The 27808-nt window shown below is 50.0% G+C and overlaps 2 protein-coding genes and 1 non-coding gene across 4 annotated transcripts; 1 reads left to right on the forward strand and 2 right to left on the reverse strand.

Moving 5' to 3' along the window:
* Positions 1-1802: 1802 nt before the first annotated feature.
* Positions 1803-8905, reverse strand: LOC131592941 (large ribosomal subunit protein uL3). Its single transcript, XM_058864890.1, has 10 exons — positions 8815-8905; positions 7592-7784; positions 6920-7088; positions 5955-6090; positions 4636-4822; positions 4087-4247; positions 3701-3802; positions 3134-3229; positions 2533-2652; positions 1803-1912 (listed from the first exon to the last, which is right to left on the reverse strand). The coding sequence occupies exons 1-10, from the start codon at positions 8815-8817 to the stop codon at positions 1868-1870; spliced, it is 1212 nt and encodes a 403-aa protein (XP_058720873.1). The 5' UTR covers positions 8818-8905; the 3' UTR covers positions 1803-1867.
* LOC131573935 (small nucleolar RNA U83B) lies at positions 4426-4518 on the reverse strand. Its single transcript, XR_009276311.1, has one exon. It is a non-coding gene; the product is annotated as a small nucleolar RNA U83B (small nucleolar RNA).
* Positions 8906-11233: 2328 nt separating the features above from the next.
* Positions 11234-27603, forward strand: LOC131592910 (synaptogyrin-1-like). 2 transcript variants are annotated; one of them, XM_058864830.1, is made up of 4 exons: positions 11234-11464; positions 22054-22291; positions 23119-23264; positions 25795-27603. In XM_058864830.1, exons 1-4 carry the CDS (start codon positions 11366-11368, stop codon positions 26011-26013), a joined length of 702 nt encoding a protein of 233 aa, XP_058720813.1. In that variant the 5' UTR covers positions 11234-11365; the 3' UTR covers positions 26014-27603. The 2 variants fall into 2 exon arrangements, with proteins under 2 accessions (XP_058720813.1, XP_058720814.1); XM_058864831.1 differs by lacking the exon at positions 25795-27603 and adding an exon at positions 24543-24957 and having other exon boundaries at positions 11235-11464.
* Positions 27604-27808: the final 205 nt, after the last annotated feature.

The following is a 27808-nucleotide window of genomic DNA, read 5'->3' on the forward strand; positions in this document are numbered from 1 at the left end:
TGCCCCGCTGAGCAGGGCTTTTCTCCAGGCCAGTCCCACCAGCAAGCCCTCGGCGACAAGTGTCTACAGAGGAAGGAGCGCCACCTCCTGACGTTGGATGTCCCCAGGATTCCAGGAAACAGCTTTTGTGGGGCTTTTTTCCCCACCATCCGCTGTTTTATCAGTCAGCAACAATCGCTTCAAAAATAAACAAACCCAAGTCTGGCACTGGGTTCCAAGACAAAGTAACTCCTCCTGCCAGACACACGCCGAGCATCTTCAACAATGACATTCTTCCAGGACTGCTTCCACCTACTTAGGTGCCAATTTGACTAAAAATTCTCTCTGCTATCATTGTCACTTCAAAATCAGCAGCACCCCAGAGCTCCCACCACAAGCCACAGTAAAATTAAGTGCTTTTAGAGATTTTCATCATGATAGTCCATAGTTTGTCATGGATGCTCGCTCCCAGCACATCAATTTATCGTGATAATCTCAATTCCCTTGGATGCATCTGACTGGTGAGACGGAGGCAGCAGCAGGCAGGGTTGGCTCAGAGTCATGCCTTCCCTAGTCAGCTAGTACATACCAGCCTTAAAAAAGGAAAAGCCCACCTAAGGCTAACAGGTGGGGGAAAAAAACTCATTGCTCCGAGCTGCCCATAAAACGGCAGGCTCAGGATGGACAGAAGTTGGGAATTCCACTTTTCTACATCAGAGGAATACTAATTTAAGTGTTAAATTAAGATGGATCTTCTCCACCTACCTGCCAATTTGAGACTTGTGACAAGGGGAAAAAAAATTAGCAGGTGAGACCTCTCTTATTTCACTTGGCTGAAATCAGCCAGCAGGTTCATGTGTTAAATGAGGCTGACAGTGAGCCAGGCAGCTCTTTCACTCACCCGGTCTGGTTTCTAGGGAGACAAGGTAAATGTTTTTCCTCCTTCTTGCCACCTTTTAACTCTTAGAAGGCTCTCACGCACCACCACAGGAAAAAACTCTACATTCCCACCTTTCCGCACTTCAGATAAGAGCAAATAGGGCCAAGCCAGGTCTGTTTCAGGGCCATGCTACACTTTGGTGTGAAGGTCTGGAGTTATAGCCTCAATTGCTGCCATGTCTCCAATTATGGTCAGTGAAGGACACACCAAACCATCTCCCCGGGAGCCAGCAGGGTATTTTAGGTCGGGCAGTAACACAACACCAGCGGCACTCACAGATCTTCTACCTCCTCAGAGGGTGGGATGCAGATCATCCCCCTCCCCACCCGGGCAGGCCTGCTTCCGGTCACCTTTCAGCAGGGAAACTGCTTGCATTCAGAAAAATCCAGCTGTTCTGAGGCTGGGACATTTCACACCACCTGCTGCTTTTCTGCTGCTCTCAGGGACAGCAACAAACTGCATTTGCAAAGTGTGCAGGCCACAGCCCCTGCCACAGACACTGGAAGGTTTCCATGGCAACAACCAGCTACCTAAAATTCAGTGCTTTGAAGTGTCTGGCTTATTTCAAAACGCATTTGACTCAAAGCTCTTTGTCCACCCAGCTGAGGACTGACAGATGGAGTAATATCTCAGCAACTGCAATCACATTTAGGGCCCTTGCTGTTTTACTATTTCACACAATCAGAGATGCCTTGCTCTGACCCACAATCTTTGCTCTGCAAAACCAGCACTACTATAGCAGCTTCATTTTCTCTAGAGCAACCCTGCTATAAGGTTAGCTCATGAGCTAAAACTTTATGGGCTTCTTTGGTTTGATCCACATGTAGAACCCTCAGTCAGAGTACCAGGCCTGACACACTGACATATACACAAAGAGGCAAAATTAATTTCTTTAAAATATTTATTTTTTGGTCTGAGAGCACACAGGGCACAGGACCATTCCACCTGTTAGGCTGCCTCCTCCTTTGCGATGCGATCCTTCTTGAGTGGTCCCTGAAAAAAACCACAAAAAACAAGCTATGTAAACAGCAATCTGCACCAAAGACACATCTCATAAAGAAATATGAAGACTTAAGATAAAGAAATCAAGGCAAAAAGAGCTCTCCATGTTGCAACCCACTGGAAACCCCATGCCTCATCCCCAGAGGTTTTGGGGAAAGCTGAACGTGGCACAGCCACACTGGCCGACTCTGGATATGTCTGAGCAGCAATGCTGGTGCCACCTGGTGGGGAAGCTCCTGCTCGGCCCCAAGCTCCTGCCAGGGCCTCCCTCACAGCACTCCCAGCTGCCTTCTCCAGCAAGTGACAAACTGGGAATGCCACCACTGTGAGCACCCTCCTCGTGAGCTGCTCTTAGAGGAAATGGAGCAGTGCTTGTTTCCGTGCTTCAACACTCAACAACCTGTGCCCAAACACAGCAAACCCTCCGACACTGAGAGCTGTCCCAGGGGAAGTGGGACCCCAGGCCCCCTGCAGTTATAACCAAGCTGGCAGGAGGAGGCCTCCCAACTGAAGTTTCTGTTTCACAGGAACCTGGGCCACATGACAGCCCAAAAGCCATCAGCTGCCATGAGCTCAAAGAACACAATAAATGTGCCAGGAAGAGCCCTTACCATGAAAGCCTTCTTCTCCTCAGCTGTCTGGAAGCGGCCATGACCAAATTTGGAGGTTGTGTCAATGAACTTCAAGTCAATCTTCTCCAGGGCCCGGCGCTTGGTCTGCACAAGCAGGGACTGAAAAGAGAGATGCCAGGTGAGTATGCAGCAGCAGCAGCCTCTTAGCTTCCAGTACACTGGCTACTTCTTGTCACCTCTGTGGCTAATGCCTCCTTGATCCCTCTGATCTCAGAATTCAGCATGTGTAATCCATGTGCAATCAACACGTGACCATAAGCCATCTATGCTGCACCTCTGTCCTCCCAGGCTGGAGACTGGTCAGCTCCCTGCAGCACGAGCTCCACTCTGCCAGTGTCCTTCTGGTCACAAGACTTCTCAAGCCTAAACCATCACTACAGACAAGCCTGGACAGAGCTACCTGCAGAAATGACTTGGTGCCAGTCCCAAAGGCATTACTACGAGGTGGGTTTGTGTGGAAGGCTTGATCTTTCTAGCAAACCACTTGATTCCCCAGAACAGCACACACCACCTGCACCAGAGGCAGCACAGCTCCCTTTGAACTGTTCCAGCCCATGTGACAGCAGGTAGCACTACTCACCTTGCGCAGGGTCAGGACCCTCTTCTTGGTCCCCACAACACAGCCCTTCACCATGATGAAGTCATTGGTCACCTCACCGTAGTGGACAAAGCCTCCCTGAGGCAAGGAGAGAACAATCAGTGCCCTGTACCCAGCAGGACCACATCTGCCTACAGATCCACAGCACTTCTGGGCCTTGACCATTCCCACATCCACTGAAATCCTGTTTCCAGTATTGCCTTTCACTGATCAAGTTTCTTGATGTAGCCATTTAGTTGTTGCTGGAGGGCTTTTATTAAGAACAGCAGAAGAGGCTGACAAAAAAGCAAAAGCTTCTCCTGCTAAGTTATGCTTTGTACAAGCACCATTCAAGGTTTGCAACATCTCTGTCCTGCCACGTAACAAATGCAATTTCCATGTTATACAAATCAATATTGAGGATGACTAAACATCACCACCACCTCCAACAGCAGCTGACTTATTTCAAGAGCTCTTCATTCAATTATTTTGTGACTTAAACCAAGCCCATTTGCCTCTTAAGATTGCAGGTCACAAGCAGACACTTGGCACAGAGCTGCAGCAACTCACCAGAGGGTTAATGCTCTTGTCAGACAAGTCATAATCAGTTGATGCATTGTTTTTGATCAGCTTTCCATCCTTGATTTGGTAACCTTGGCCAATCTTGTAAATCTAAAAACATAAAGTCTACTTAGCACAAGGCAGAAGAGCCTGTCATCAGATAAAATGTAAGGAATTTTACATAACCTCAGAGGAAAGAGTCTGCTACACTTAGAAAACACATGGCCATGCAAGAATTTTAGTTATCCAACATAAGCAACCATGACCACTGTCCCCAAGACAACATTCTAACAGACCAAAACAGCCCAAGCAGAGCTCCCCCACTCTGCTCACTGTCACAGAGCAAGTGACATCAGGCAGCTCTCGTCCTCCCCCAGCAGCTGAGAGACACCAACCTTCTTGTTGATCTCAGTGCGGTGGTGGTAGCCCTTCTGGCCCGCCCGGGCCACAGAGAAGGCCACGCGGGCAGGATGCCAGGCACCGATGCAGGCCACCTTGCGCAGGCCCCGGTGAGTCTTGCGCGGCAGCTTCTTGGTGTGCCAGCGGCTGGTGACACCTGCAAGGGACCAAAGCAGCCTGCTGTCAAGCTGAGATGTCACCAGAGTCTTCAACCACAGTTTAAGCTTCTACATCTTTTAAGCTGCAGTCCCCTCAGGCAACAAAGGGAAGCATAGACCCAGCATCCCAGGAATTAACATTTCCTGGTGAAGCTCCCTCCCTGGCTGTCCCTGGGCTGTGTTCTCAGAAGGAAGGCAGCATGGAATGACTCCTCATGGATGTCAGGCGCTGTGCCCAGCGCTCATTCCATGGTCTCATCATTGAACTGTGACAGCAGTATGGATTTACCTATCCAGCTCTTGGCACATGCACTTAAGAAAACTCAAGGCCAGGATCTCACTAAAAACTGTATCCTATCACAAAGAGAAGGACTTCCATGTGTTTACCTTTATATCCCTTGCCCTTGGTGACTCCAATGACATCTATCATCTCATCCTGGCCAAAGACTGTTGACACAGGCACTTGCTGTTCCAGCTTCTCCCGGGCCCAATCCACTTTCTCAGCAACAGTGCCACCATTCACCTGGATCTCCATCAGGTGAGACTTCTTCTGTCTCAGGGGGAGCAAGCGCATCTAGAACACAGAAAGCATAACATTCAGCTCCTGCTCTTCTCAAATGGACCCTGTATTAATAAGCCCAGCATCCTTTTAGCCCTGGCCGAATCTATTTTTCTAAAATGTAAAACTTAAAGAAGGCCCTACAATAAGGGAGAAGGCTGTATAGTGGTTTGCAAGTCATTGCACCTGGAAGTTATAAACCACACACAGAAGCACAGAGTTCTGTAAACCCACAGCCATCAGCCAAATTCCACTGAAGAACAAGAGACAAGAGGCAATAGTTTTAAACTGTAACAGGGTGGATTTAAATTGGACATAAGGAGGATTATTTTTATTATGAGGGTCATGAGTCACTGGCACAGGCTGCCCAGTAGAGCTCTGGATGCCCCACCCCTACAAGTGTTCAGTCAGGTTGGACAGGGACCTGGTCTAGTAGAAAGTGTCCCTGCCCATAGCATGGGAACTGGACAATCCTTAAGGTCCCTTCCAACCCAAACAATTCTGATCCTTTGATAAAGCCTGCCACACTTAAGGCCACTTTGGGTTGGATCTCATTTACAGTTACTTCTGCTGTATTTAGTAGAGGGAACCAGTAAGAATATCAATAGAAGTTGCAACACTGTAGGAAATTAATTCTAGTAAAATCAGCCATCTTACTGCACTTAGAGCCAACTGAAAATTTAATGCATCTCCCAAGAAAGTTAGACTAAACACTGACAGCTGGGGAGACACCACATCACTCAGCAGAACACTCCCCGCAGCTGAGCAAGAGAAGCCACTGAAGTCTGAGTGCTTGCAATCCCAACAAAATGCAGCCTGAAACGATGCTGAGCACACAAACCCGAGTTCAATGTTGTCTGATTTTATTTGTAGCGGAAATAGAGTCCAAATCTACACAGAATTAGCAAATTACTGAGCCCAGAAAGTTTCTACTACAGCTCAGTCTCTTTCAGACACTCCTTCAAAATGAGACAGAGGTTGCCAAGGCTTCTCAAATATCCTGTGAGCACAGCTCTGCAGAAAATGAAATTGTAATGTGCTGAATGAACAGCATCAAGCTGCAGGGGAGGGCAGAAATCTCTCTACAGAGATGGAGAAGCCTGCTCTCTCAGAGGTTTCCAGAATAAATGAACCCACAGACACTTACCTGAGTGTGAGCCATAACTCTAATAACCTGGCAGTACTTCTTCATGCTATTGAAATCTTTTTCCAGCTGCTTTTTGCCCTCCTCATCTTGCCACTTCTTGCAGTATTTGGTGAAGGCCTTCTTCTTGGACTTGTGCCTTCAGGAGCAGAGCAGAGACAAGGTTTGGCTAAGCCCTTCATCAATCCCCAGGAGAGTGGGGTGAGCGGAAGGAGTTGCCACCTCAGTTGGCTTTGGCTCATTGCCAGCTTCTAATGACTCTTTTCCACTGGCAAGCGGAGCCTGGAGCTCATCAGACAGTGGCAAAATTGCCAAAGCTGAGCGGAGCTGCCATGAATTCCAAAGCACATTAACATTCACACTACAGAAAACAAAAGACTGTAAGAAGATGTCAAACAATAACAGAATAAAAACAGATTTTCAAAGCAATTGTGAGGTGACTGTGATCTGCTTCAAAATAACCTAATTTCCCCCCCTTGTCTGGCCAACAGCAAGGTCGTTACTAAAACACCCTTGAGAACTTTATTGCTCCACTCTGACGACTTTTCAGTCTGCCAAGTTCATAAACAGGCTGGAAGCTCCAGACACGCTGGAGCCACACTTGGGCAAACGCACACAGCAACAGTGCCTGGAACAGCAATCTCAAGTGACACTTGTCTTCCCCTTTCCTGAGAAAACAGGGCTACAGTCAGGACTCGACACTCAACAACAAGCGCCAGAGGCGATTTCCTTATGTCCGCCCGTCGAAGTATCATCACGTGTAGCCTGTTAAGGAGCTCTCAGGCCAAACCCAAAGTCACCACACCCACACCAAGAAGGGCACTACCTAAAGTTATGCTGCCACCCTCACGGAGCCATTCCATCAAATCTAAACACTAACTGCTAAAAAGCTGTGCTAGGAACATTGCAACCCAGCAGTAAAAAATATGAACCACGACCTGAGACCAGTCAAGGCCCTGCTCTCTCACCAGTTCTTGTAGAAGCGGCGCTTGCACTCATCACTGATGTGCTCGGCAAAGACGGTCTTGAAGCTACGGAGACCACGAGGAGTCTGCACGTATCCCACGATGCCCACGATGACCATGGGAGGAGTCTCTATAATAGTGACTGCCTCCACCACCTCCTTCTTGTTCACCTCTGGATGGAAACAGAAATGCAGCACAATTAATTCCAGCAGGAACTCTTCTAACACCACCTGTTTTTTCTCACTCCCAAGTCCTCCATGTGGAAGGTTAAATGACTCAAGTTCTTTGCACAGAGATGATGCAGGGTAAAACAACCAACTCTGAAGCCATAATTTAATGCCATGCAAAACTCTGAGGCTGGCTCAGGAGAAAGATCAGCAAAACTGGACAGGCAAAATGGATGTCAGCAAGGATCCAGGACTGGACAATCTCCGAAAAAGCACTGAAGGCAGCTGACTTATGTCCCCAACATCCAGAAGAGTCATCCCAAGGAGAAGCCTGTTACTGTGCAGCTAAACCAAACTAGCCTTTACAGCAAAAATACACCACCTACTTGGACTTGGAACAGGGTGAAGTCAAGCTAGAACTAAAACCCAGAGCTGCTACTGAAGGGGCCACCTGCCACCATTCCTGACCAAACCCACCTCCTGTTTTAAGGGGAATATTGATACATACTAGATCCAGGTCTGTCCACCTCCCGGACAATGTGGGTCATGCCAGCTTTGTACCCCAGGAAGGCGGTGAGATGGACAGGCTTGCTGGGGTCATCTTTGGGAAAGCTCTTGACCTTGCCCCTGTGCCTGCTGCTGCGCTTGCGGGGCAGGAAGCCCAGGGAGCCGTGCCTCGGGGCTGAGAACTTGCGGTGAGACTGTGGAGAGAAAACAGACACTTAGGGCTTGCTACAGACTTGCTTAGGCCCACTTGAGGGCCAAGGCCAACTCTGTCCTTGCCTGAGATCATGAATATTACATATATCCAAGACATTTCATGTTCTAGAAATTCCCATTATCAGCTGCGGGGCTTCTCAATTCCATCATGTTACAGGAATGTAATCCCCATGCAATAACTATGTACCTCTCAGACTTCTGTAATGCCCTTTCCAAGCTTACTCAAAGATGGCACCAAGTCCCACCCCAGCCAGGGAACCTCAGCTGTGATTTGGCAACAGCGTGCCACCAGAATTTCAGTCCATGAAAAATGGAAATGAAAATGCAGCACAGACAACTTCACATTCTTCAATGAATTGGCACCAAAACAAGCATTACAGAAACAATTTCAGTTTGCAAAACTGCAGTAAAACCAGCACCCCAACATCCACCTCTGAGTCAATCATTCAGTATTTTTTCCTAAGTTATTTTGGTATTTTTTCCACTGTATTTTCCAGCTATTTGTTCTCCTCGAGGACCACCCCTGCAGCCTTCCCTCTGCAACCATGTGAGGACAGGGTTCCATCCGGAGAACTCTCAGCCCAAAGAAAGATTTACCCATCCAATCTCACACGCAAATTAAAGAAAAATATCGTGCAGCTATACACGGAACTAAAAATATATAGGGTTTTATTTAGAACAAAACTACTCGTCACGAGCTACCCTAAGCGAAGTTTAAAGCCCTAAAAAGGCCATAACCACAGGAGCTCTGCAGACAAAAGCTGCCCCCCCCTCCCCAGAAAAAGGATCCCCAAATGCCCCCACAGCCGCCCGCTCCACCCGAACCCCGCCCGGCACCGCACAAACCCGCCCGGCCTCCCCGCGCAACGCCTCGCCCGCGCCCCGAAATGAGCCCCGCACGGCGTCCCGCAGGTGCCGGGGGCGGCGGGCGCGGGGCCGCGCGGCGGCCGAGGCCGGGATGGCGGCGATGCCCGCGGGATGCGCGGCAAGGCCCGAGACCTCCGCACTCACCATCTTGTCCACGCGCCGGGCCGGAAGGGCCCCCGCTACCGCGCGCAGCCTTTATAAGGGCTCCGCACCCCGGTCTCGCGAGAGGGCGGGCGGCGCGGCGGAGCGCGCGGCGCTACGGGCAGCGAGCGCGGCCAAAAAGGTGCGCGGGGAGCGATGCGCGGAAAAACAAGTCCGTACAAGCCACCTGGCATCGCTTGTGGGGCGCTTCAGTGCGCATCGTGACCGGTCATATAAGATAATATTTATTTCACTTCATTCCACTCCATTTCATTCAACAAGATTTCATTAAATGAGAGAAATTTTGACATTTCATTTCTTGTCATGGAATTTTGACATTGTTTAATTGTTTATTATATAATTGTTAATGTTTAATTTCATCAAATTTAATTTCATCGTTCCATTTTATTTCATTTAATTAAATTTTTTTTCACTATGTTAGTTTCATTTAATGAAATTTCAAAATTTCACTCAGTTTCATGAAAGTTTGAAATTTCATTCCATTAATTTTCATTTAATTTCCTTTCTTGAAATGGAGTTTCAAAATTTCATTTCATTTTGTGAAATTTCATCTTGTTATTATAATTAACATGGACTTAATCCACCATTGCTTGTGGTATGGAAGGGGATGCGAACCCAAGGCAATGGTGTCAGTGGAACCCAGAGCCGGTGCTCTGGAGCCTCCTGCACACGGGGCACCCAGAGTTTGCCCTCAGGATCTCCAAGGGCTCATGGATAAGGATGTGTTTGACACAACATCACGGGGAGATTCCTGCACCCAGAACGAACTGGAGAGCTAAGGATCCAGCTGTGCTGGCACTGCAGCTCATCTTCCTAAAACAGGGATGCTCCACTCCTGGAAACATCCAAGGTCAGGCTGGACAGGGCTCTGAGCAGGCTGGTCTAGTTGAAGGTGTCCCTGCTCATTGCAGGGAGGTTTGGACAAGATAACCTTTAAGGTCTCTTCCAGCCCAAAACATCTTAGGATTCCGTGGCTGGCTGTGTTGGAGGAAAGTCCATCTTCTCCTCAAAAGGAGCCCCACAGAAGGTGAGGAATGGCTGCTCACTTTTTGAAACTCCCGATGGGAGCCCATGGGTTGGCTTTAAATGCTCTTCCATCTCCCTCATACACTCACATTTAGCTCTTGTACATTTTTGGCTTCCACTGCTGAGCTTAGGGAACTGTGTCACAACCCAAGGGCTTGCTTCCCATTTCAGTCCCGATAAAACAGATTATCAGGGACTCTGCAGAAGCCAGCAGACCACTGGGATGCAGCTGCTCTGAACAACAGGCACAGGCCAAGGAGCTGGAATTGTCCCTAAAGCTGGAAGGCTTCTCCTCACACATCCCTTCCTGGCTGTGCCAGGTGGCCATGGTTGTAATGTGGGCAACGGAGAAGCCCAAGTTACTGCCAAGGCTGCAGCCTCAGGAGTGCAAGGTGTGCATCTTGCAGTCTCTGCCTCCTAGAGTCATGGGATCCCTCCAAAATCTTGACTCCCCATTTTCACAGAGGGCCTTTTCCCTCTCCCTCCCAGGGACACAGTGCAGGTAGGGTGGCAGATGCTGGAAATGAGAGCCCCAGGCTTTGCTGTAAAGTGATTTTGAGGTTCATGGAGCATCTTTGTCCAGGGCAGGCACCTGGTGAGGGATAATAGGTTGTGCCCAAGAGCCCAGCCTTAGTCCTCTATGGGGGCTTCTGTGGGGTAGCATCCCAGAATGACAGAATTGCTGGGGTTGGAAGTGGGCTCTGGAGATCACCTAGTCCTTTGGCAGGGACACCTAGAGCAGGTGACACGGGAAGGTACCCAGGTGTCTCGGGAGACTCCATGATATCCCTGGGCAGCCTGTTCCAGTTCCTCTGCCATCTTGAACGTAGAAGTTCTTCCTCATGTTCAAGTGAAATTTCTCGTTTTAGTTTATTGCTCTGCTGGGCACCACTGAGAAGCGTCTGGCACCATCCACCCACCTTTGAGATATTTATATGCATTAATGAGATCCCCTCTCAGTCTTCTGTTCTCCAGACTAAACAGGCCCAGCTCCCTCAGTCTCTCCTCCTAAGAGATGCTCCGGACCCCAAACCATCTTTGTGGCCTCTGCGGGACCCTCTCGGGTAGCTCTTGCTCTCGTACGTGGGAGCCCGGGACCGGACACGGCCCCAGACGCGGCCTCTCTCACTAAGGCCGAGCAGGGGCCCGGCAGAAACCAGGAGCAGCATCGCCCCCATCCCTCCCCCGGGGGTCTGGAGTGGCCCGCCTTAGTGCCGGGAGGCGTTCCCACCCCCGCAGCGCCCGCACCCGGGGCACCGCCCGGCCCCGGCCCGCCTGGCCCCACGTTTGTCCCCGCCATGTGCCGCGGGCGGCGGCGCGGGGGGAAGGGGTGGGTGCGCGCTCCCGGCGCGGCGCGTCCCCGTGGGCGGGCGCGCGCGGCTCGTCGCCGCCGGGCTGCCAGGCACGGCTCGGCTCGGCGCGGCTCGGCGCAGCCCGGCTCGGCTCGGCGCAGCCCGGCACCGCCCGCCGAGCCCCCCGCCTGCCTCCCGCCCACCCCCGCGCCGCCATGGACGGGGGCGCCTTCGGAGCGGGGAAAGCCGGCGGCGCCTTCGACCCGCAGGCCTTCATCCGGCAGCCGCAGACCATCCTGCGGTTCGTCTCCTGGGTAAGGCCCCGCCGCCCCGCGAGCGGCACCGGCACCGGCACCGGCACCTGGGCGGGGGGCGACCCGCCGGGCTGCGGGGGGCGCGGGGCTCCCTCTAGGGCGCACACCTGACCTTCCCGCACACCTACATACATACACACACATATAAAACCATTGCGCTGTATGTTCTATCCCATTACATGTTATTATATGTTATCATCGTATGCTGTTATGTATTACATATTTATTATTATATGCTTTATATATGCGTGTGTATGCGTATTTATCCACGTATATAATATGCATGTGTCCATCAATAGGTCTCTGCACAGCCTAGATCTGTACACAGAGATATGTATGTATATGCTTCTGTAGCATTTATGGCTCTGTCTCTTATATATATCTGCAGGTATGTTTGGATATAGGGATCTGTCTCTGGGTTTATGTATCTCTGTATGTATAAATCTCCAGGTATACCTGCACACAGACGTACAGCTGGATGTACGTCTATCTGTGTGTGTGGATGTAGGCCCATATAGGGTGAGAGCAGGCTGGTCTGGGGTTTGTTCTGTGGGGAGGGAAAGAGTGAGTCAGGCTGGACCGTGACCCTGTCTCCATCTCTGGTGGTTTCCAGGGTGGGATGTCTTCTCACTCTTCCATCTCTGTGTGTTCATGGTGGATGCAGGGAGACAGCAGGATGTGGGGTGACAGGGGGAACCCGGGAGGAGGGATGCTGCAGTCCTGGAATTGCTTTCCTAGGGGTCAAAGAGTGCTGGGCTCAGGCCGTGCTGGGGTGAGTTGAGGCGGGCTGTGAGGGCTGGATGTTGCTCTGTGTTTTACCCTTACCTTCTCAGCCCCCCAGCCTGCTTTCCCTGTAATGTTTTCCTCTTTGTAATTCGTGGGGAAGGGGGCAGGGGGAAAGAGGAGCCTGACTGGGGTGTCTTGGGAAGGTTTCTCCCTCTTCTCGTGACGCTGATCCCATGGCTGCCCATGGGGCTGGCGCGTTTGTTCAAGAAGGTCATTGGGATTAAGGGAGCGAGAGCTGCAGCAGCGAGCTGGCGGGGGAGAGATTGAGGTCTCAGCCGGGAGCGGAGAAGGGAGGGCAGGCAGGGAGAGAACGCAGGGGAGACACATGCGCAGGGGAGCTGGGAGGCAAAGCAGCAGGCTGGCTTTGGGGAAATAAAATAAAAGCGGTGCCAGGTGGAAACAAGGAGGAAAAGGGAAGGTGGCTTGGCTTGCTGGTGGTGGTGGGAAAGCAGCCCTTGTCCTCCCAGCCGGGTGGGTGCGTGATATCCCCTCTGGGTGACTCGGAGGGGCGGCTGGAAAGCCCCAGGACAGCTGAGGACTTGATTAATGCGGGCATTCTGTCTGTCTGTCCATCTGCCTGAGCTTGTTTACAGTACAGCACATCACGCTGGGAGCGGGTTGGCTGCGTCGGGGCTGCTGCTGGGCGCCAGGCGAGGGGGTACGCGTGCCCCCCGCCCCTGGGAGGCTGGAGTGGAGCCAGCCTGTGTGCCCAGGGATGATGGACGTGATATGACCTACAAAGGCTCTCCCGTTGCTAATCTCTGTGGCAGAATTTTATCTTTAGCTGTCTCTCAGTCTGGTGGGGTTTTTTTCCCCTTCATCCAAGCACTGCAGGATTTTGGCTTCCCAGAGGCGCCAGGTGAGGGAGAGAGAATGAGAAATATGTTTGTTTTTTAATTAGGCACCTAATCTGCTTCAGAGTATCTCAGACACTGTTGGCTTGCTTGCTGAGCTCATTTCTGTGCCCTGCAAGGTCTCCTCTGGCAGGAAACACTTTCTGGAGAGCAGCATTTCTTTGGGACCCCATGCTATTTCTCCCTGCCCATCTGACCTTGACAGAGGACAAGATGGGATTTACCCCAGGCACTTCACTCGGCCCTAGAAATTAAAGTTCTTTTGCAGAGGCTGGAGGTGCTCCAGGTCAGCAGTTCAGCAAGGGAGGGTGCACCATGACCATCATGGTGCAAGGCTGTGCCTTCCTTCTTCAGCTTTACCACTGTCTTGGTCTTGTGTGTCCTCCTGAGCATCTCTCCTTTAACAAAGCAGGGGAACCAAAAGCTGATCCCAAATATAAAAAATTTAGATGAAGTTTTGGTCTTCTCTTTAAACTTGAGACCAAGAGGAGACCTTGTGGGCAGTGAAATCCTCTCTCAGGCTGTCACAAGCATCAGACCCTTTATGGCCCCTTCCATAAATTGGAGGAACTTTGCTGAGAAAAGACTAGTTTGTGGTTTTCTTCCCTTCTCACTTCCTCTGAGAGAGGGTTCCACTGTTAATCTCTTTAGTATCCATTTACTTTTGTGATCTTTTGCCCTTCAATTTAAATGGTGCTTTTCCATCCCTGGTGTTTTCCCCTGGGTATTTATAAACTGTGATTGCACCCATACTTAGACTTTCTAGTGCCAGGTTCTATGAGCCAAACTCTTCTGGTGGCCAAGGGCTCTCCCTCCTCGTGGTCTCTCTGAGAATCCTTCCATTCACATGCTTTTGCACACACTGAAAGTATTTTGCCTGCCATCTCCTGAGATCTCATTTGCCTTTATCCTGCTCATGGCATGAATGGTCCATTGTCCCTCCAGGGCAAGCTGGAGGCTCCTTTTGGCCTGTTTCACGTGATGAGCCTTCACTGAGAGCAGAAATTCCCATGATTGCTTCCTCAGGCACTGACCTTGGGCTTGGGTCATGCTGCCTTTTAGCAGACTTCATGATGGCACAGAGGTGCATATGGCTTTTTACCAACAGGCACCAAAAGTGGCTCCTGCCCAGGGAGTTCACAGCCCAATTGAGGTGGCAGCAAATCTCCAGGGAGAACTGCAGGATGAGGAACAGATGGGATGACCGATGATTATTTATGTTGCTCCTTGCTGAAGAGGAGATAGGGTAAATTTGACAAGGAGAATGCTAAACTATGGAAAGAGTTTAGCAATTCTGGAACATCTGTCCACCACGACAGCGTTGTGAGGCAGCTCAGGTTTCGTGGGTGCTTTGGAGGTCAGCAGGCACAGCAGAGTGTCTCCCTACAGAAAGGTTGCCTGGTGTGTGTGCTGGTGATCAGTGGTGGCTCTGTGGGGTTGCCATGTCAGGTTTGGATGTTTAGGTGACCCAGAAGCTGGAGCTATTGTTGCTACAGCTGGAGCTCGTGATGCTGGGTGACCCACACTGAGCTAGGGCTGCACAGCTCCAGGATTATTCTTGAAATAAAGCAGGCGAGTGTGAGCACGTCCCTACCTATTCCCATTGTGCCCTGACCCACAGGGCAGTGCAGCAGCGCTCTCCACAGCCAGTGCAGGGGAGCTGGGTGGCTCCTCTGCAACCAACAGGCATTGGATATAGCACTGGCACCATAAATAAGTAAAATGCTAATCGAAACAGGTTGTTCCAGGTGCTCCTGTCTGCTTGGAAACCTGCTGGCTGGAGAAACTGAAGTGCTGCTTGATGTAAAAGCCTAACAAGGCAAAAGTAACTCAGTTTTTGGAAGCAGGCCCAGCTTGCTTTGATGTGAGCTTGAGTAAGAGTATTTCTAACCAGTGCTGCACAGACAAAGCAGCCCATTAAAATTTGTCACACAGGCTGAGGTGCCAATTCCCCCTCCAACACCAAGGTCACTGCCTCTCCGAAGGGAGGTTTGGTGAGGGGAGGCACTCAGTCTCCTTTTCCATCACTTGCTGCTATTGCCACCATGTTCTCTGTCTGATAGGAGCATCCAGAAGATTTGAAGTAGTACAGAAGGGCTGGCCCCTGTGTTTACACCCCCAGCACATCCCAAGCCGCTCCAGCTGAGCAGACACAGCAGGTGAAGGACAGGAACCACATTCCTGGCTTCCCTCTGAGAGGTTGGCACCTGAAAGCTGGAGGATGGGAACTAGCCACAGCATGGCAGAGAGCCCCATGCCCTGCCTTGCCAGCAGATCCCTGGCCTGCCACACTCATGTTTGGCTTACAATACCACTTGTCTCTTCCCAAGGACACGTAGGATGGGTTTGCAATGGCGGTTAAACAGAGCCTTAGAGCCTGGAGGCCTTGTTAGTCTAAAAGCAGCTGCAACTGGGCTCCCACCTTCTTTCTCTCCTCAGTTAATTTAGCATTGCCCATGTTCCTGACCCATAGCTCATGCTTTTCTGCCTCTGCTCCTCCACCCCATTTTTGCTGCAGCCACCACACTCGCTGGCTGTGTGCTTGTGAGGTAAATTGGTGCAGATGAAAGGAATACGGCAGTTCAAAGCACGTGCTTTCAGTCAAGCCCTAGGGACAGTTCTTCATGGGATGCCCTTGCCTAGGTCAGCTTCAAAAGGATTTTTGGAGCTTTGCTGTCACTGAGATTGGGTGAAAGGCTGTGTCAGAAGATGAACAACAGATATGCACAGTTGCACACCGATTCAGGTTGGATACAGCAGGTTGTGTTGTTTCCAGCATAGCATTTCCAGGAAGGATCTGGAGCAGAAACAAATCTCTCTTTAATGATATTTCCAGATAAAAGTCTGAGAAGTAGCAATAGGGACCAAAGACAGTCAGAAACATGAACAAAAAATAAGACAACCATATGTAATCTGCTGTTTCAAAACATGAGAGGCATACAGGGGAGAGAAGCAGAGGAATTGCATGGTGATGGGACATGGCTGAGGGAAATCTTTGTGTCAAAACAAGGCAGCAGAGTGGACCCACGTGGCTGCAAGAAGAGCAGGCACTGCAGGTGGCACGGGGTGCAGTTGTCTGCCTATGCTGGCACAGCCAAGCCAAGGAGGGCGAGATGTGTTGCTAGAAAGAAAACTGAACTTTTCATCTAGGAGAAAGGTGCAGCTTTTGGGTGGTCACTTCACTGACAAGTGGCACAGCAATGTAGGGACCATCTAGAAAGCACAGAGGAACCTGGATACCACCATGGACATGTAATTGTGGAGGGCTGTCACCAGCAGTGGTGGGACAGAAGATGCTGTTCAACCATGGGAAGTGCATGAGACCTGAGCACAGGTCTGGTGGGAGGCAGAAGGGTTAATGGCCAGGCAGTCAGCTGCCAAACCATGTGTGAAAAAAAAGCTGGCTGGCCAGGAGAGTGTGTCCCAGATCCCATGGCAGGAATTAGGGATGCGGAGCCTTTCTCCCTTCAGTCACCTGCTCCGGCTCAGCCTTGGCCAGGGAGCTGGTGCCACGTGGCTGATGGCCAGGGAGGGTGAGCTGGGAGGGAGGTGCTGGTATACCTGTGCTTTTCCCCCTGTCCCATGTTCAGGGAAATGAGGTCCAGGGAGACTGGCCTCCTGCAGCACCTGCACAAGGCTCAGACTGTCGAGACTGTGGGCAGGAGGCTGCCTGCATGGTGCTGGCTGGGAGGAATAAATAGAGGCCGCCTGTTTCCAAGCTGCCAGTCCCATGCATCTCAAAACCTGCATGTGTTTTCTTCAAAATGAACTAAATACAAGTAGATTTAATGAAAATAACAATATCAACAACAACAACAATAATAATAACAGCAACAATAATAATAGTAATAATAATAATATTCCATGTCTGCGCAGGGCACTCCAAAGCTTTCTAGAGACTCCATTTGCAAGTGGCTGAATGAAAATGAAAGTCAGATCATCTCTGCCAGTTTGTCATTTGCACCATCTCCTGCTCTTGCTTTCTTTTTAAACAGATTTATTCCTGGTCATTACCAGATCAAACTCAGAAGAGGTTATGGCTTCGTTCTGCCTGAGGGGGATTTGATTTGAAGTCCCACGAGGAACATTATGTCATCAAACTATTTCCTCTCTATAACAGAATAAAAAGCGGGGTGTGTGAGAGGAAGAGGCAGCACGCAGTGCGACAGAGGCTGTGACTGGAGGGCATCGCGGCAAGCCCAAGCAGGCAGCTCAGCAGAAACCCTCTTCAGTCTCATCCCCACCACAGCCATCAGGGGGATCTTGGGGATGAAGTCATGAAGGCAGCATGACAAAGTCCTGGGATGAGGTGCAGGAAAAACCTAGTGCACTGCCAGAGGCTGGCCGTGCTTTGCATCCATCACATGATGCTCAGGAGCATCTGATGCACAGCTGGGGATGGGCAGCATGGTGGAAAGTGCCTCACATGATGCTCAGGAGGTTTTGCCTGGCTTTCTGCAGGGCTGAGCCTGCAGTGGGGAGGGACTGGAGAGCCTCTCTTCCCATCTCTCACCTTAGCTTTTGGCAAAATCATATTACCTAGTTTACCAAGGGGGGGTTAAAAAGGGTATTTTATGACAAGATGCAGAATTTTGCCTAGTTTGCACTTTTCTCACTGTAGTGAGCTTTTATGTGCCTGTAAGGGTCAGCATGAGCCTCTTGAAAAACAAGGAGAGGACAACTCTCATCTTCTCTGTCTCCTCCCCGCAGTGCTAAGCATTAAGTTCATTTTGCTGCGTCTTTTGGCACTTTGCTCTGCCTCTGTCAGCTTTGCAATGCATCTGGCTCTGGGCTACACTTGGTGTCTTCAAAGCTCTTAGATGAAAACAGGAATCAAAGAAAATGATTGCAACAACCTATGTTGATGTGGTGTTTAAGGAGCAGTGAAGTGGAGCAAAGCCAGGTCCTAGCAGCACGGCTGAGTTGGTCAGATCTTTTCCAAGTGCTCTTTTCTGTCCTTTTTTGAGTGTAGTCAAATATATTACTGCTTATTAAATGTGTACCTCCAGACAGGCTGCACACCTGCCCAATTGATTTTGCTCTTGGAGGCTTAAAGAAACCCTCTCAACCTAAAAATCTAGTTAGTTCAAGTCTGTTAACTGACCGAAGCAGCCTTGCTGAAGAAATGAGGCAGCTTAAGTGCACAAAGCTGGGGATGGCTGGCTGGTTTTTGTTAACAAGCATAAGAAAGTGGCCAGTGATCTCCCTCTGCTGAGTGGAAAGATGGGCTGCATTTGGAAGCCTCGGAAGGCCTCCTCTTAGTCTGCAGACAAGCCACTTGCCTGCATCTCATTGCTCACTCAGGAGAAGACTTCTGCCATCTTCTCCTTGCCTCCTCTTTGCAGCTGAATGTGTATTTTGGGCCACTTTATTAGTGGCCGTAGGCAAGGCTTTATGCAGCGGGTGCCAAATGGCAGGAGAAGACACAAGCAGCAGTAACAGAGCAGAAGAAGCCAGAACAGTGCTGGTGGTCGCTGGCATTTCCTTACAAGTGCTGCAGATGTGATAGGGACAGGAACATAAACACTTAATCCTTGAAAACTTGGTGCTTTGTTTATAATCTAGGCAGTCATTCATTCTGCATCTGCTGCTTGGATCATCTTGCAGGGCATGGATTGTGAAATCAAGGAAACAAAATATATTTGCTCTTTCTAAGATGGGTTGCCACATCAGTTGGTGCTCCCTTACCAACAAGAAATAGCTGCCATGGATGAAGTGTGCAACTGTTTCTCCTAAAGACTGCAAGATCTAAGCTCTCAGAACTATGATTTTTTTTTTTTCAGAACATTGTTTGTCACAACAATTTCCGGGTATGGACGTCATGGGAATAAAACAGGTGATGTTGCCTGGCAGCAGCAGCAGCAGCAGCAATTGCTTCTTCTGCTGTCCAGCTCTGCCTGGAATCTCCGGTTTGAGCGTGCTCATTCTTGCCCAGTCAGTGTAACCCAGCCCAGCTCAAGGCTTCTGTGCACAGTGGGGCCTCACAGCGTTCTGCTGTGCCATCAGGGTGGTGACAGGCTGGCAAAGGGAGCACGCCCCCTCTTTTGTCCTCTCTGCAGTACCATGGAGTGGAGCATGGATCAGAGCTGATACCAATGGTGAGGAAAACACAGAGAGAAGGAGACATCTCTTAAGCTACTGTGCTTTGGTCCATAGAAAACTTTCCTAAGGACAAAGAGTACTTTGGGACAGAGAAGATAAGCATCCACAGTGTCTTACTCTGCTCACAAGTGAGAACATGCTTAGTGGAATCTCCACAGAAAACTCCATCTGAAATCAAATGCTTGCCTGTAAATCATACCTTGGGCACCTCCAGGCTGTGAAACGGGTTTCTCTTCCTAGGAGAGAAGTCTGGCATCTTGGCTGTCTGCAGATGGAGAAAGGAAGCTTAGGAATGCCACCTCTGCTTGGAAATTAGGGAGAGGGAGATGTTCCTCTAGTCTTGTGACTCTGAGTTGTGCCTTTATGATGTGCCAGCATAAAAAGGTATGAAAGAGCAAATGCAAAAAGAAATTAATCTGCCCAGCCCAGCAGCAAACCCAAAGGTAAAAGCAGAGAGAAGATGTGCATCAGGATGTATCTCCACAGATGTGTCTCTGGGGAGAGACCATTACAGAAGTTCATTCATCCCAAATGAGTAAGCAGAGACTCACAATACAGCTCATTGCAAGGGTTTGTCTGACTCAGGGAATCAACATTTTACCAGTTTTGAGTCCTAAACCAAAACTGAACACCAGACTATGCTACTTTAGAGGCTGTTCCTCATCTTCCTAAAAGAAGATAAGCTTTCTGTCGAATGCTGCAGAAAACAGGGCACCCATTTTGTAGGCTCAATATATGGAGTTTGGTACTTCAGGTGTCAGCATCAGTGCTGGTCACAGCCTCATACTGGGATGTCACATCATGAGAGTCTGTCAGCTCTTCCTTGGGTCAGAGGAACAGAGTGTTATTGTCAATGACCCTAAGCAGACCTGTCAGCCCAGCCTGTTGTGAAGGTGTGTTAGACATCCCACTGGAAGAGCCTGGCTGTAATTGTCAGTTGTAATTGTAATTTTGCTGCTTTCCAAACTATTCAGGCTAAAATTTTGAGGATGAAATTTTTGCTTCTAGCAGAAGACATTCTTATTTAATTTAAACGGGCAATTTCTGCAAAATATGATCCATCTAGATTTGCAAGAAGGATGAGGAGGAGGACAAATTGGTTATTTTACTTCTAAACTTAAAAAGCTCTTGTGATTTTCAGAGAACCCATACAGCTCCTACGCTTGGGAACACCAGCTTCCAGCTTTTTTTAGTTTGCTCTAGCGTGATACACCCAATTTCAGCAACCCAAGTGTGACCCAATTATGAGACTTGAGGTGAAAAAATAATATTGGTGTCAATGGATATTTGTTAGAGTTTTGCAGGTGAAATGTGGTTGATGTTGAGTATCTGCTCAAGGGCTGCTGGGGGACTGTGAGTAAGGCTTTTTCTCTGGTTCTTAATGTCACAGGCCATGCATCAGAGGTCTGTGCTTTGGATCTCAGGTATCCAGCCTCACTGATGATAGGTGGTGTATTGGTTTGGCATTCATCAACCATTTTCCCTGCACTCACAAAGCTCCTTCTCTGCTTTCTGGGTTGTCTTCTGGTGCTTGGTTGGGTTAAGTGGAACTGGGGTCCTGAGCAGGCAAAGACTCAGACCTAGCTCCACTTTCTGTAGAAGACTTGGCCTCCTCATCTTCTTACATGCTGCTTCTCCTTGGGGATGGGTTGGTGGTTCCAAGGGTGCCAGGTCTTGTGCAGACATTTCCCATGCTGGCAGAGTACCCTGGTAATGTTCTAGTGCACGTCATATGTAATTTCATCCCATACTTGAAGTCCCATTCCCATTTCTCTGAGGCTCTTGCAGGCAGCATCTAGTCGGCTGTTCCTAGTGAGGATCTCCAGATGCCCTGCAAAGAAAAATCTGTACATGCTGCCTTAATATTCCCCGCTTTCTTCTGTGGGGAAGGGAAAGCGTTTTTGTTTGAGATGCAAGGTGCAGGACTGGGGCTGCTGTAAATAGCTCTCTGCTTTGGTGAACCTGCTGTGTCAAAGAGGGACAGCCTTGTGGCAGGCGACGAAGGCTAAGCCCATGAGCAAAGATTAGACCAGCAACTGCGGATTAGGGCATTTCTACCTGGACTCATCCTTAATTCGGCCTGATTTAAAATAACATGCAGTGGCAGTGGCAGTGACAGGTAGGGACGACTCACAATGGCCCTGAAAAATGGACCTGGAGTAGGGTCCTGAAGTATTGTTTTGGCCTCTGAAATCTGGAGGCACCTATATGTTGGACAGAAGGATAGGTGCTGTCATGAAGCAGGCTCTTGGCAAACTGGTGGAAAGAGGTGTGTGCCATGGGGAAATGGGGAGAATGGAAGCCCAGCAGAATGGAGCTGCAGAGCAAACAGGGCTGTGGATTGTGGGAGGGTGGATGGGGAAAAGAACGTAGTAGCTTGATAGATAAAATCAGTGAACAAATGCATGGTAGAAACAATTAATCTCTTGAAGAGAAAGGAGTGAGTGGGAGAGTAAGAGCAGACTAAGAGGATTTCCACTACTTGAAGCCATTGTATGCAGGCACCCGCACCAGAACCATATCCCAATTTATACTCCATGTCACCTCCCTGTGTGTCTGTGGGAAGCCACCCTTACTCCAGACTGCAGCTGCTTTGCATCACTTTAGGTCAGATGGATAAGAAGGTTCAATCTAAAAATGTCCTATTTTAAGTTAATCCTCAGAAATAAAATGAGACCATGTAAAATTCCCTGTGGCTACAACTCGGGCAAGGCAGCAGGGCAGGAGCTCAGCAGAGCAGAAAGGTGCTGGTAAAGGGTGTCTGTCCCCTGTAGAACTCTGCTCCTTTCTGCCAGTCCAGAGAGATGGTGCTTGCCCTGATGTGTCTCCGGCCTCCCTCCCCACCAGGTGTTCTCTATCGTGGTGTTCGGCTCCATTGTCAATGAAGGGTACGTGAACCGCATGGATGAGGTAGAAGAGCACTGCATTTTCAACCGCAATCACAATGCCTGCAACTATGGCATTACCGTGGGTGTCCTCGCCTTCCTCAGCTGCCTTCTTTACCTGGCTCTGGATGCCTACTTCCCGCAGATCAGCAGCGTCAAGGACCGCAAGAAGGCAGTGCTCTCGGACATCGGAGTCTCGGGTGAGCTTCCTCCTGGCTTATTCCAGCCATTCAGGCAAACTGCTCCATGTCAGGCTCCCCCTGGAGTATGTCAAAGGGGCCAGGAATGGAGTGAGGGCAGGATCAGGTGAAGCACCTGAATTTGCAAAGGACTTCAGGCTTGCAAGTTCTTTCACAGTTAGCCCCTTGCCTAGCAATCCTACGTAGAGCTGACAAGACAAGAGGAAGGATTGTGCCCTGTTTTTCTGTTGCTTTGGAATGCCCATTTCTCTCACTGTGCTTGGCAGAGGGTCAGTACCTTCTACCTTCACCCCTTTCCTGGGGACACAACATGTTAGTGATCTTTCAGCACCTTTCCTTGATGTGAGTCCCTGAGCTGTTCTGTCCTGAGTACAAGCTGGTCTCTGTAACTGCAGACCAGCTGCTTCCCACTCTATTGCAGCTCCTGTGGAAGGAATTGCTCTTTGCTTGTCCTTGCAGGACAGGATTGTGAAGCAGTGGCTCTTTCATAGAGCCCAGGTGATGTCTCTAGTACTGGAAGCCCTTCAGGCTCCCTCCCAAGGCCAAATGCAAGTCCTGTGATCAATCCAAACACGAGCAAATGAACTCTCCTGAGGTGCTTTCTGCAGACACCTCTTGGTCACCTTGACAATTTGCTGTCAGGGAGCCTGCCAGCTCACTTGGGCTCAGACTGGCTGAGCAGTCAGTTTGGCTCAATCTGCAACATAGTGGTGGGTCTCAGAGGATTGAAATTTCCAGAGAAATGTAATATATCTATGTTATGCTCACACATATCTTCTTCTCGTCTTTGTCCTTCCCTTTGGCATGCTGGTGGTGGTCCATCCCAGCCTTTTGGGCATTCCTCTGGTTCGTTGGCTTCTGCTTTCTAACCAACCAGTGGCAAGCTTCAAAACCAGAGGACAACCCACTGAATGAGGGAGGAGATGCAGCCCGAGCAGCCATCACATTCTCATTCTTCTCCATCTTTACCTGGGTGAGTACAGTAGCCATGATGTTGGATCAAATGTCCTCTGTGCTGTATTATCTTGTGGGGAATGAAAGGTGACTGGCTAAGAGTGGTTCCCTCTGGGATCTCAGTTCACATGGCTTCTGAGAAAGAAAAGCAGGAGAGGAGGTGGTTGGGAACGAAACAGGGACTCAAAAACTTATATGGAAGAAGGTTTTAGAGCACTAATAAGCACAATGGGAAAGAGAGTCCCATATCCCAGTGAGGAGTGTTCTTGACAGACCTTTAATATGGCCTTGGACAAGCCAGCTCCCCAGCCACCATTGTCATAGAATCATACAATAATTTGGGTTGGAAGGGACTTTTAAAGTCCAACCCCCCTGCAAAGAGCAACTAGATCAAGGTGTCTCAGAGCTCAGTTCAATCTGACTTTGAATGTTTCCAGGGATGGGGCATCTACCACCTCTCTGGACAGCCTGTTACTGTTTTCTCTGTGTGTCAGAGGACTTCATTTTCACCTTACAGACACTAAACAGAGAAGGGACCTGCAGGCCAGGGGTTGCACCCATCTCCCTTCCACCTTTGCTCCCGTCATGCAAGATGTCTTCATTGTTCTTCTGGATTCTTTACCCACCACTGGACTGCCACCTCACTGGGTCACCTTTTAGGAAGGTGATGGTGCTGTCTTAAGATGGTCCTTTGCCCAGCAGTTCTTTATTGCTAGTTTCCTAGAAAAACTGTTGGGTGCAATATAAATATTGATTCCCTCCTGCATCTGAGAGCACCAAGCACAAGTGATTTTTTTGTCAAGTGACAGGATAGTGCCAAGCAGGAAAGCATTTTAACCTTGTCTCCATGCATAAGCCCTTGGGGCTTTATCTTCTCTTCTTCCTACAGGCCCTATCTGTAGGGGCCAGATAGGAAAGGTCAGAGCTGTCCAAGAGGAAGTGGGGCTGCAAAGGGTTGTGCTGTCAGCACCCTCACCATGGTGACACCAAGCAAGATTGAGGAACAGCAGTGTGTATTCCCTTCATGAGCTGTGTGCTGCACTCGAGTGCTGCCAAAAGCCCCTTGAAAGCTCCAGCAGAAAGTGAGACAAGGAGCAGGGCTTTTGCAAGAGATTCCTCAGGACACTTTGGGAGGTGTCATCACCTGCAGTGATCCTTTCCCATGCACAGGCTTGCAAGTGGCCAAACAGGCATCCTCTTCCCCTGGTTCCTTGAGGTTTGTTTTTATTTTAGTCAAACACTCTGGTTTGCTCTACCTTACTGATTCTCCTTCCCACACCACTCTCTCTCCTCACAGGGCTTCCTGGCATTTCTGGCTTTCCGGAGACTCAGAGACATTAATTTTCAGGAGGAATACAATACCCTGTTCCCTAACTCCCCATCCTTGCTGCCTTAGTGCCCCTTGCTGACAGGAGAATTTGGGGGAAGGGGTGGAGGGATGCAGCTGGAGGAGGTCACTGAGCAGAGCTGGTTCCAATGCCCTGACTATGAGTGTGTGGTCACTGCAGGGCATGGGATGGGAAGATATGGGCCATTGAATTGGTGCGGGGCTGTCCATTGAACAGGGCGTCTCCCTCTGGAAGGTTGGAACTGGCAATTTCTTCTCCTCTTCTGCTCCCTTCTCTCCCTCACCCATACCTTAACTAATGCTATGTAACACCACTGTGCCTTTATTTGATGACTGCTCAGACTTAATACTTCAGCCAGGAGATGCCCTCTGCTCCCATCGTTTTATCTCTTCCATTTCTTCCCAAACCTCATTCCCCAAAAATCTCTCCCCCATCACCTGCTAGACTGCTCACCTCTCAGGGATGCTCTGGGACAGTGAGCCACGCCTGCTGAACCCTGTGCCACCCTGCTCCCCCAGTCCACCAAAAGGTGCCCTGCCTGCAGTGCCTGAGGCAGGAGACAGCAGTTTACTTGCAAACTGTCCCCTGGTTTGGGAAGCAGCTGCCTTGCTTCCTGCTGCTCCTTCCCAAGGTCTGTGCTACATCTTGTGGATGTTGACTGATGAAAGTGTTTCAGGGGGTGACCTCTACCTCAGTACTTGGTGTCAAATCCTGCTCTCCTTACTGGCCTTTACAAGTTAAATGGCCTGGTACACGCAGCCCAGCAGCTAAGCCCTCTGGTGTTGCTGAGGCAGATTGCCTTCCCACAGCCAGGAGGGGCTGACTGGGATAACCACATGCCAACTGAGCCTCCTCGACCTGTGTGATGTTGGTGAAACTCCACCGGCAGACAGGAGGTGCCCTGAACATCCCAGAGAAAGCAGGGAGCCTTGGAAGGCTGCACACAGCCAGCTGGTCTTGCAGCCATCCTTGCCCAGTCTTCTTCTCTCCTTGTGGGCTCGTGCTTTCTGTGGGAGAGTGTGGACTTCCATGCTCTTGGGGCATTTCACCGGCAATCTGCCAGGTGGGCCTTGCACACTAATCCATAACCACTACTAACACCACTTTTGTTTGTTTCTCTTTTTCGGTACGTTCCTCCTCTTTTTCCTCTTCCCTCCCCTCTGTGCTTCCCATCTCCTCCCTTCACCTCCTCCCTTAAAGGTGGGCCAGGCATTCCTGGCGTATCAGCGTTTCCAGCTGGGTGCCGATTCGGCCCTCTTCTCCCAGGACTACATGGACCCAAGCCAGGACTCCGGCATGCCTTATGCTCCCTACACGAACGAGGAGGATGCTACAGATGCGGTGGGGACATACCAGCAGCCCCCTCCAGCAGATGCTTTTGACACCGAGACACAGGGGTACCAAACGCAGAACTACTGAGCCACCGATGCCCCTTTCCCTTCCCCCTTCCCTTCTGCCCCTGCTCCCACTGCCGGCAGAAAGCCGAGGCACAAACAAGACACGTGCATAGTGGTACAAGAGGTGGCTCTCAGCTATGCTCCAGCCTTCTGGGTCATCTGTTTTTATTTATTGTTTTTAAAAAAGGCAAAAAAAAAAAAAGGAAAAAAGGTCCTATCACCTATTCCTTCTCCTCTCCCACCAAGCTACCTGCCAGAATCAATTTTTTCCAAAATCTGCATTTTGATAGGAAGGTCCCTCCTTTCCTCCTCTCCCTCCTGTCTTGTTACAGAGGGCAGAGTCTGTCTTGTGGACAGGAGAGGAGCTATGGCACTGGCAGGGCAGGGGAAAGGGTGTTGGAGGCAGAACAGAAGAAATGAGAGGAACTGGGGACCTTCCTAGAAGAGATGGTATCACTAAAGGTTGGAGTAGATGTGGGAGCATCCAAACTGGTCTGGAGCACCTCGTGGCTCAGGGAGGAGAATGGTGTTGGAGTCAGCATTGAAGAGTGTGAGGAGGGGCTTGGAGGACAGAAGGATCAATGTCCTCCATGTAAAGATGGGGGCTTTTCCCTGCCACATGCTAGTGAGGGAGGGGTGCTTTATTTTTAGAGGGTTTGGGAGAAGTGGTATTGGGGAGGGGGAGGAGCACAAGGAGAGAAAATGGGAAGGGAAAACAGAAGATTTGCAGGTACAATCAGAAATCACAGGCACGTCTGTAGGTTACAGCAAGAGATTGAGCGGAGTGGAGGGGTAGTGCTCTGAGATTCACTCCTTCCTCAGCCCCCATGGATTGAGGTGGAGGTGATTTCCTCTCACCTGTACATCCTGCTAGTCACTGCTTTTCCCAGACCAGTGTTTGATGAGGCAGGAGGGGAGCCATACACAGTCTCTGGGCCCAGATCCAGTGCCTGTGGAGGCAGGATGGAGGAGGTGGGCTTCTAGAGGGCCCTGAGAGCCTTCAACTCCAGCTGGGCTGGTTCAAGGGGGAAAGGGCAGCTTTGTCATTTCACCCAGGGCAGGAGGAGGAGAAAGATAGTTTTGCTCCTCAGGTCCTGCTGAACCTTCCTCTATGCCTCTGTTCCTTTAAAATAGTACAAAGCCTCTTGCTGACACCATCTGTGTAGAACACAGGAATGGAGCAGGACCCCACTTAGAAAGAAGTACTGCTGCTGGGATGGCCAGCAGGTGTCTGGCTCTTGCAGAGGGGTGCAGGGAAGGATGCAAGCTGGGAAGGGTCCTACCCTGTACGGCTGCACTTTGCCTCCCACTCAGATAGGGAGGAGGTCTTGGTGTGCAGAGAATTGATTTGGGCCAGACTGAGTTGTCTGAAAACTGGACTTTCTGTACTTGCCATAGACCATACCTTAGTGCTCTTCTGCAACATCTCAGATCCTGGCTGACTTAAAAGCCTCGACTAGGTGGCAGCAGTGACTCTTAGATAGAGCTTGTATGGGCGTCATTCCACACTCCTCATGATTTTGCTCCAAGTAAAGACACAACTGTGTAAGCCCACTCTCTGTTTCAAGTTAGAAGTTAGGTCTGTGTGTGAAGACAGATTCCCAGATTTCCCCTAAATGGAAATAAATCAGCAATAGCTACCTAGACAATTCTCCCAGGCACAGACATATCTCAGAGCACAAGAAGCAGGCTTTACCTTGCAGCAGTGAGGAGGTCCATCCCCTAGGCAGTCACCCTGCTTGATGCAACACTAGTCTCAGTGGCAGAGGTCAGGAACAGATCCAAAATCTGTTGGTGCCTGCAATGCACATTCAGCC

The sequence above is a fragment of the Poecile atricapillus genome, chromosome Z (genome assembly GCF_030490865.1).
Source record: "Poecile atricapillus isolate bPoeAtr1 chromosome Z, bPoeAtr1.hap1, whole genome shotgun sequence".
Lineage (NCBI taxonomy): Eukaryota > Metazoa > Chordata > Aves > Passeriformes > Paridae > Poecile > Poecile atricapillus.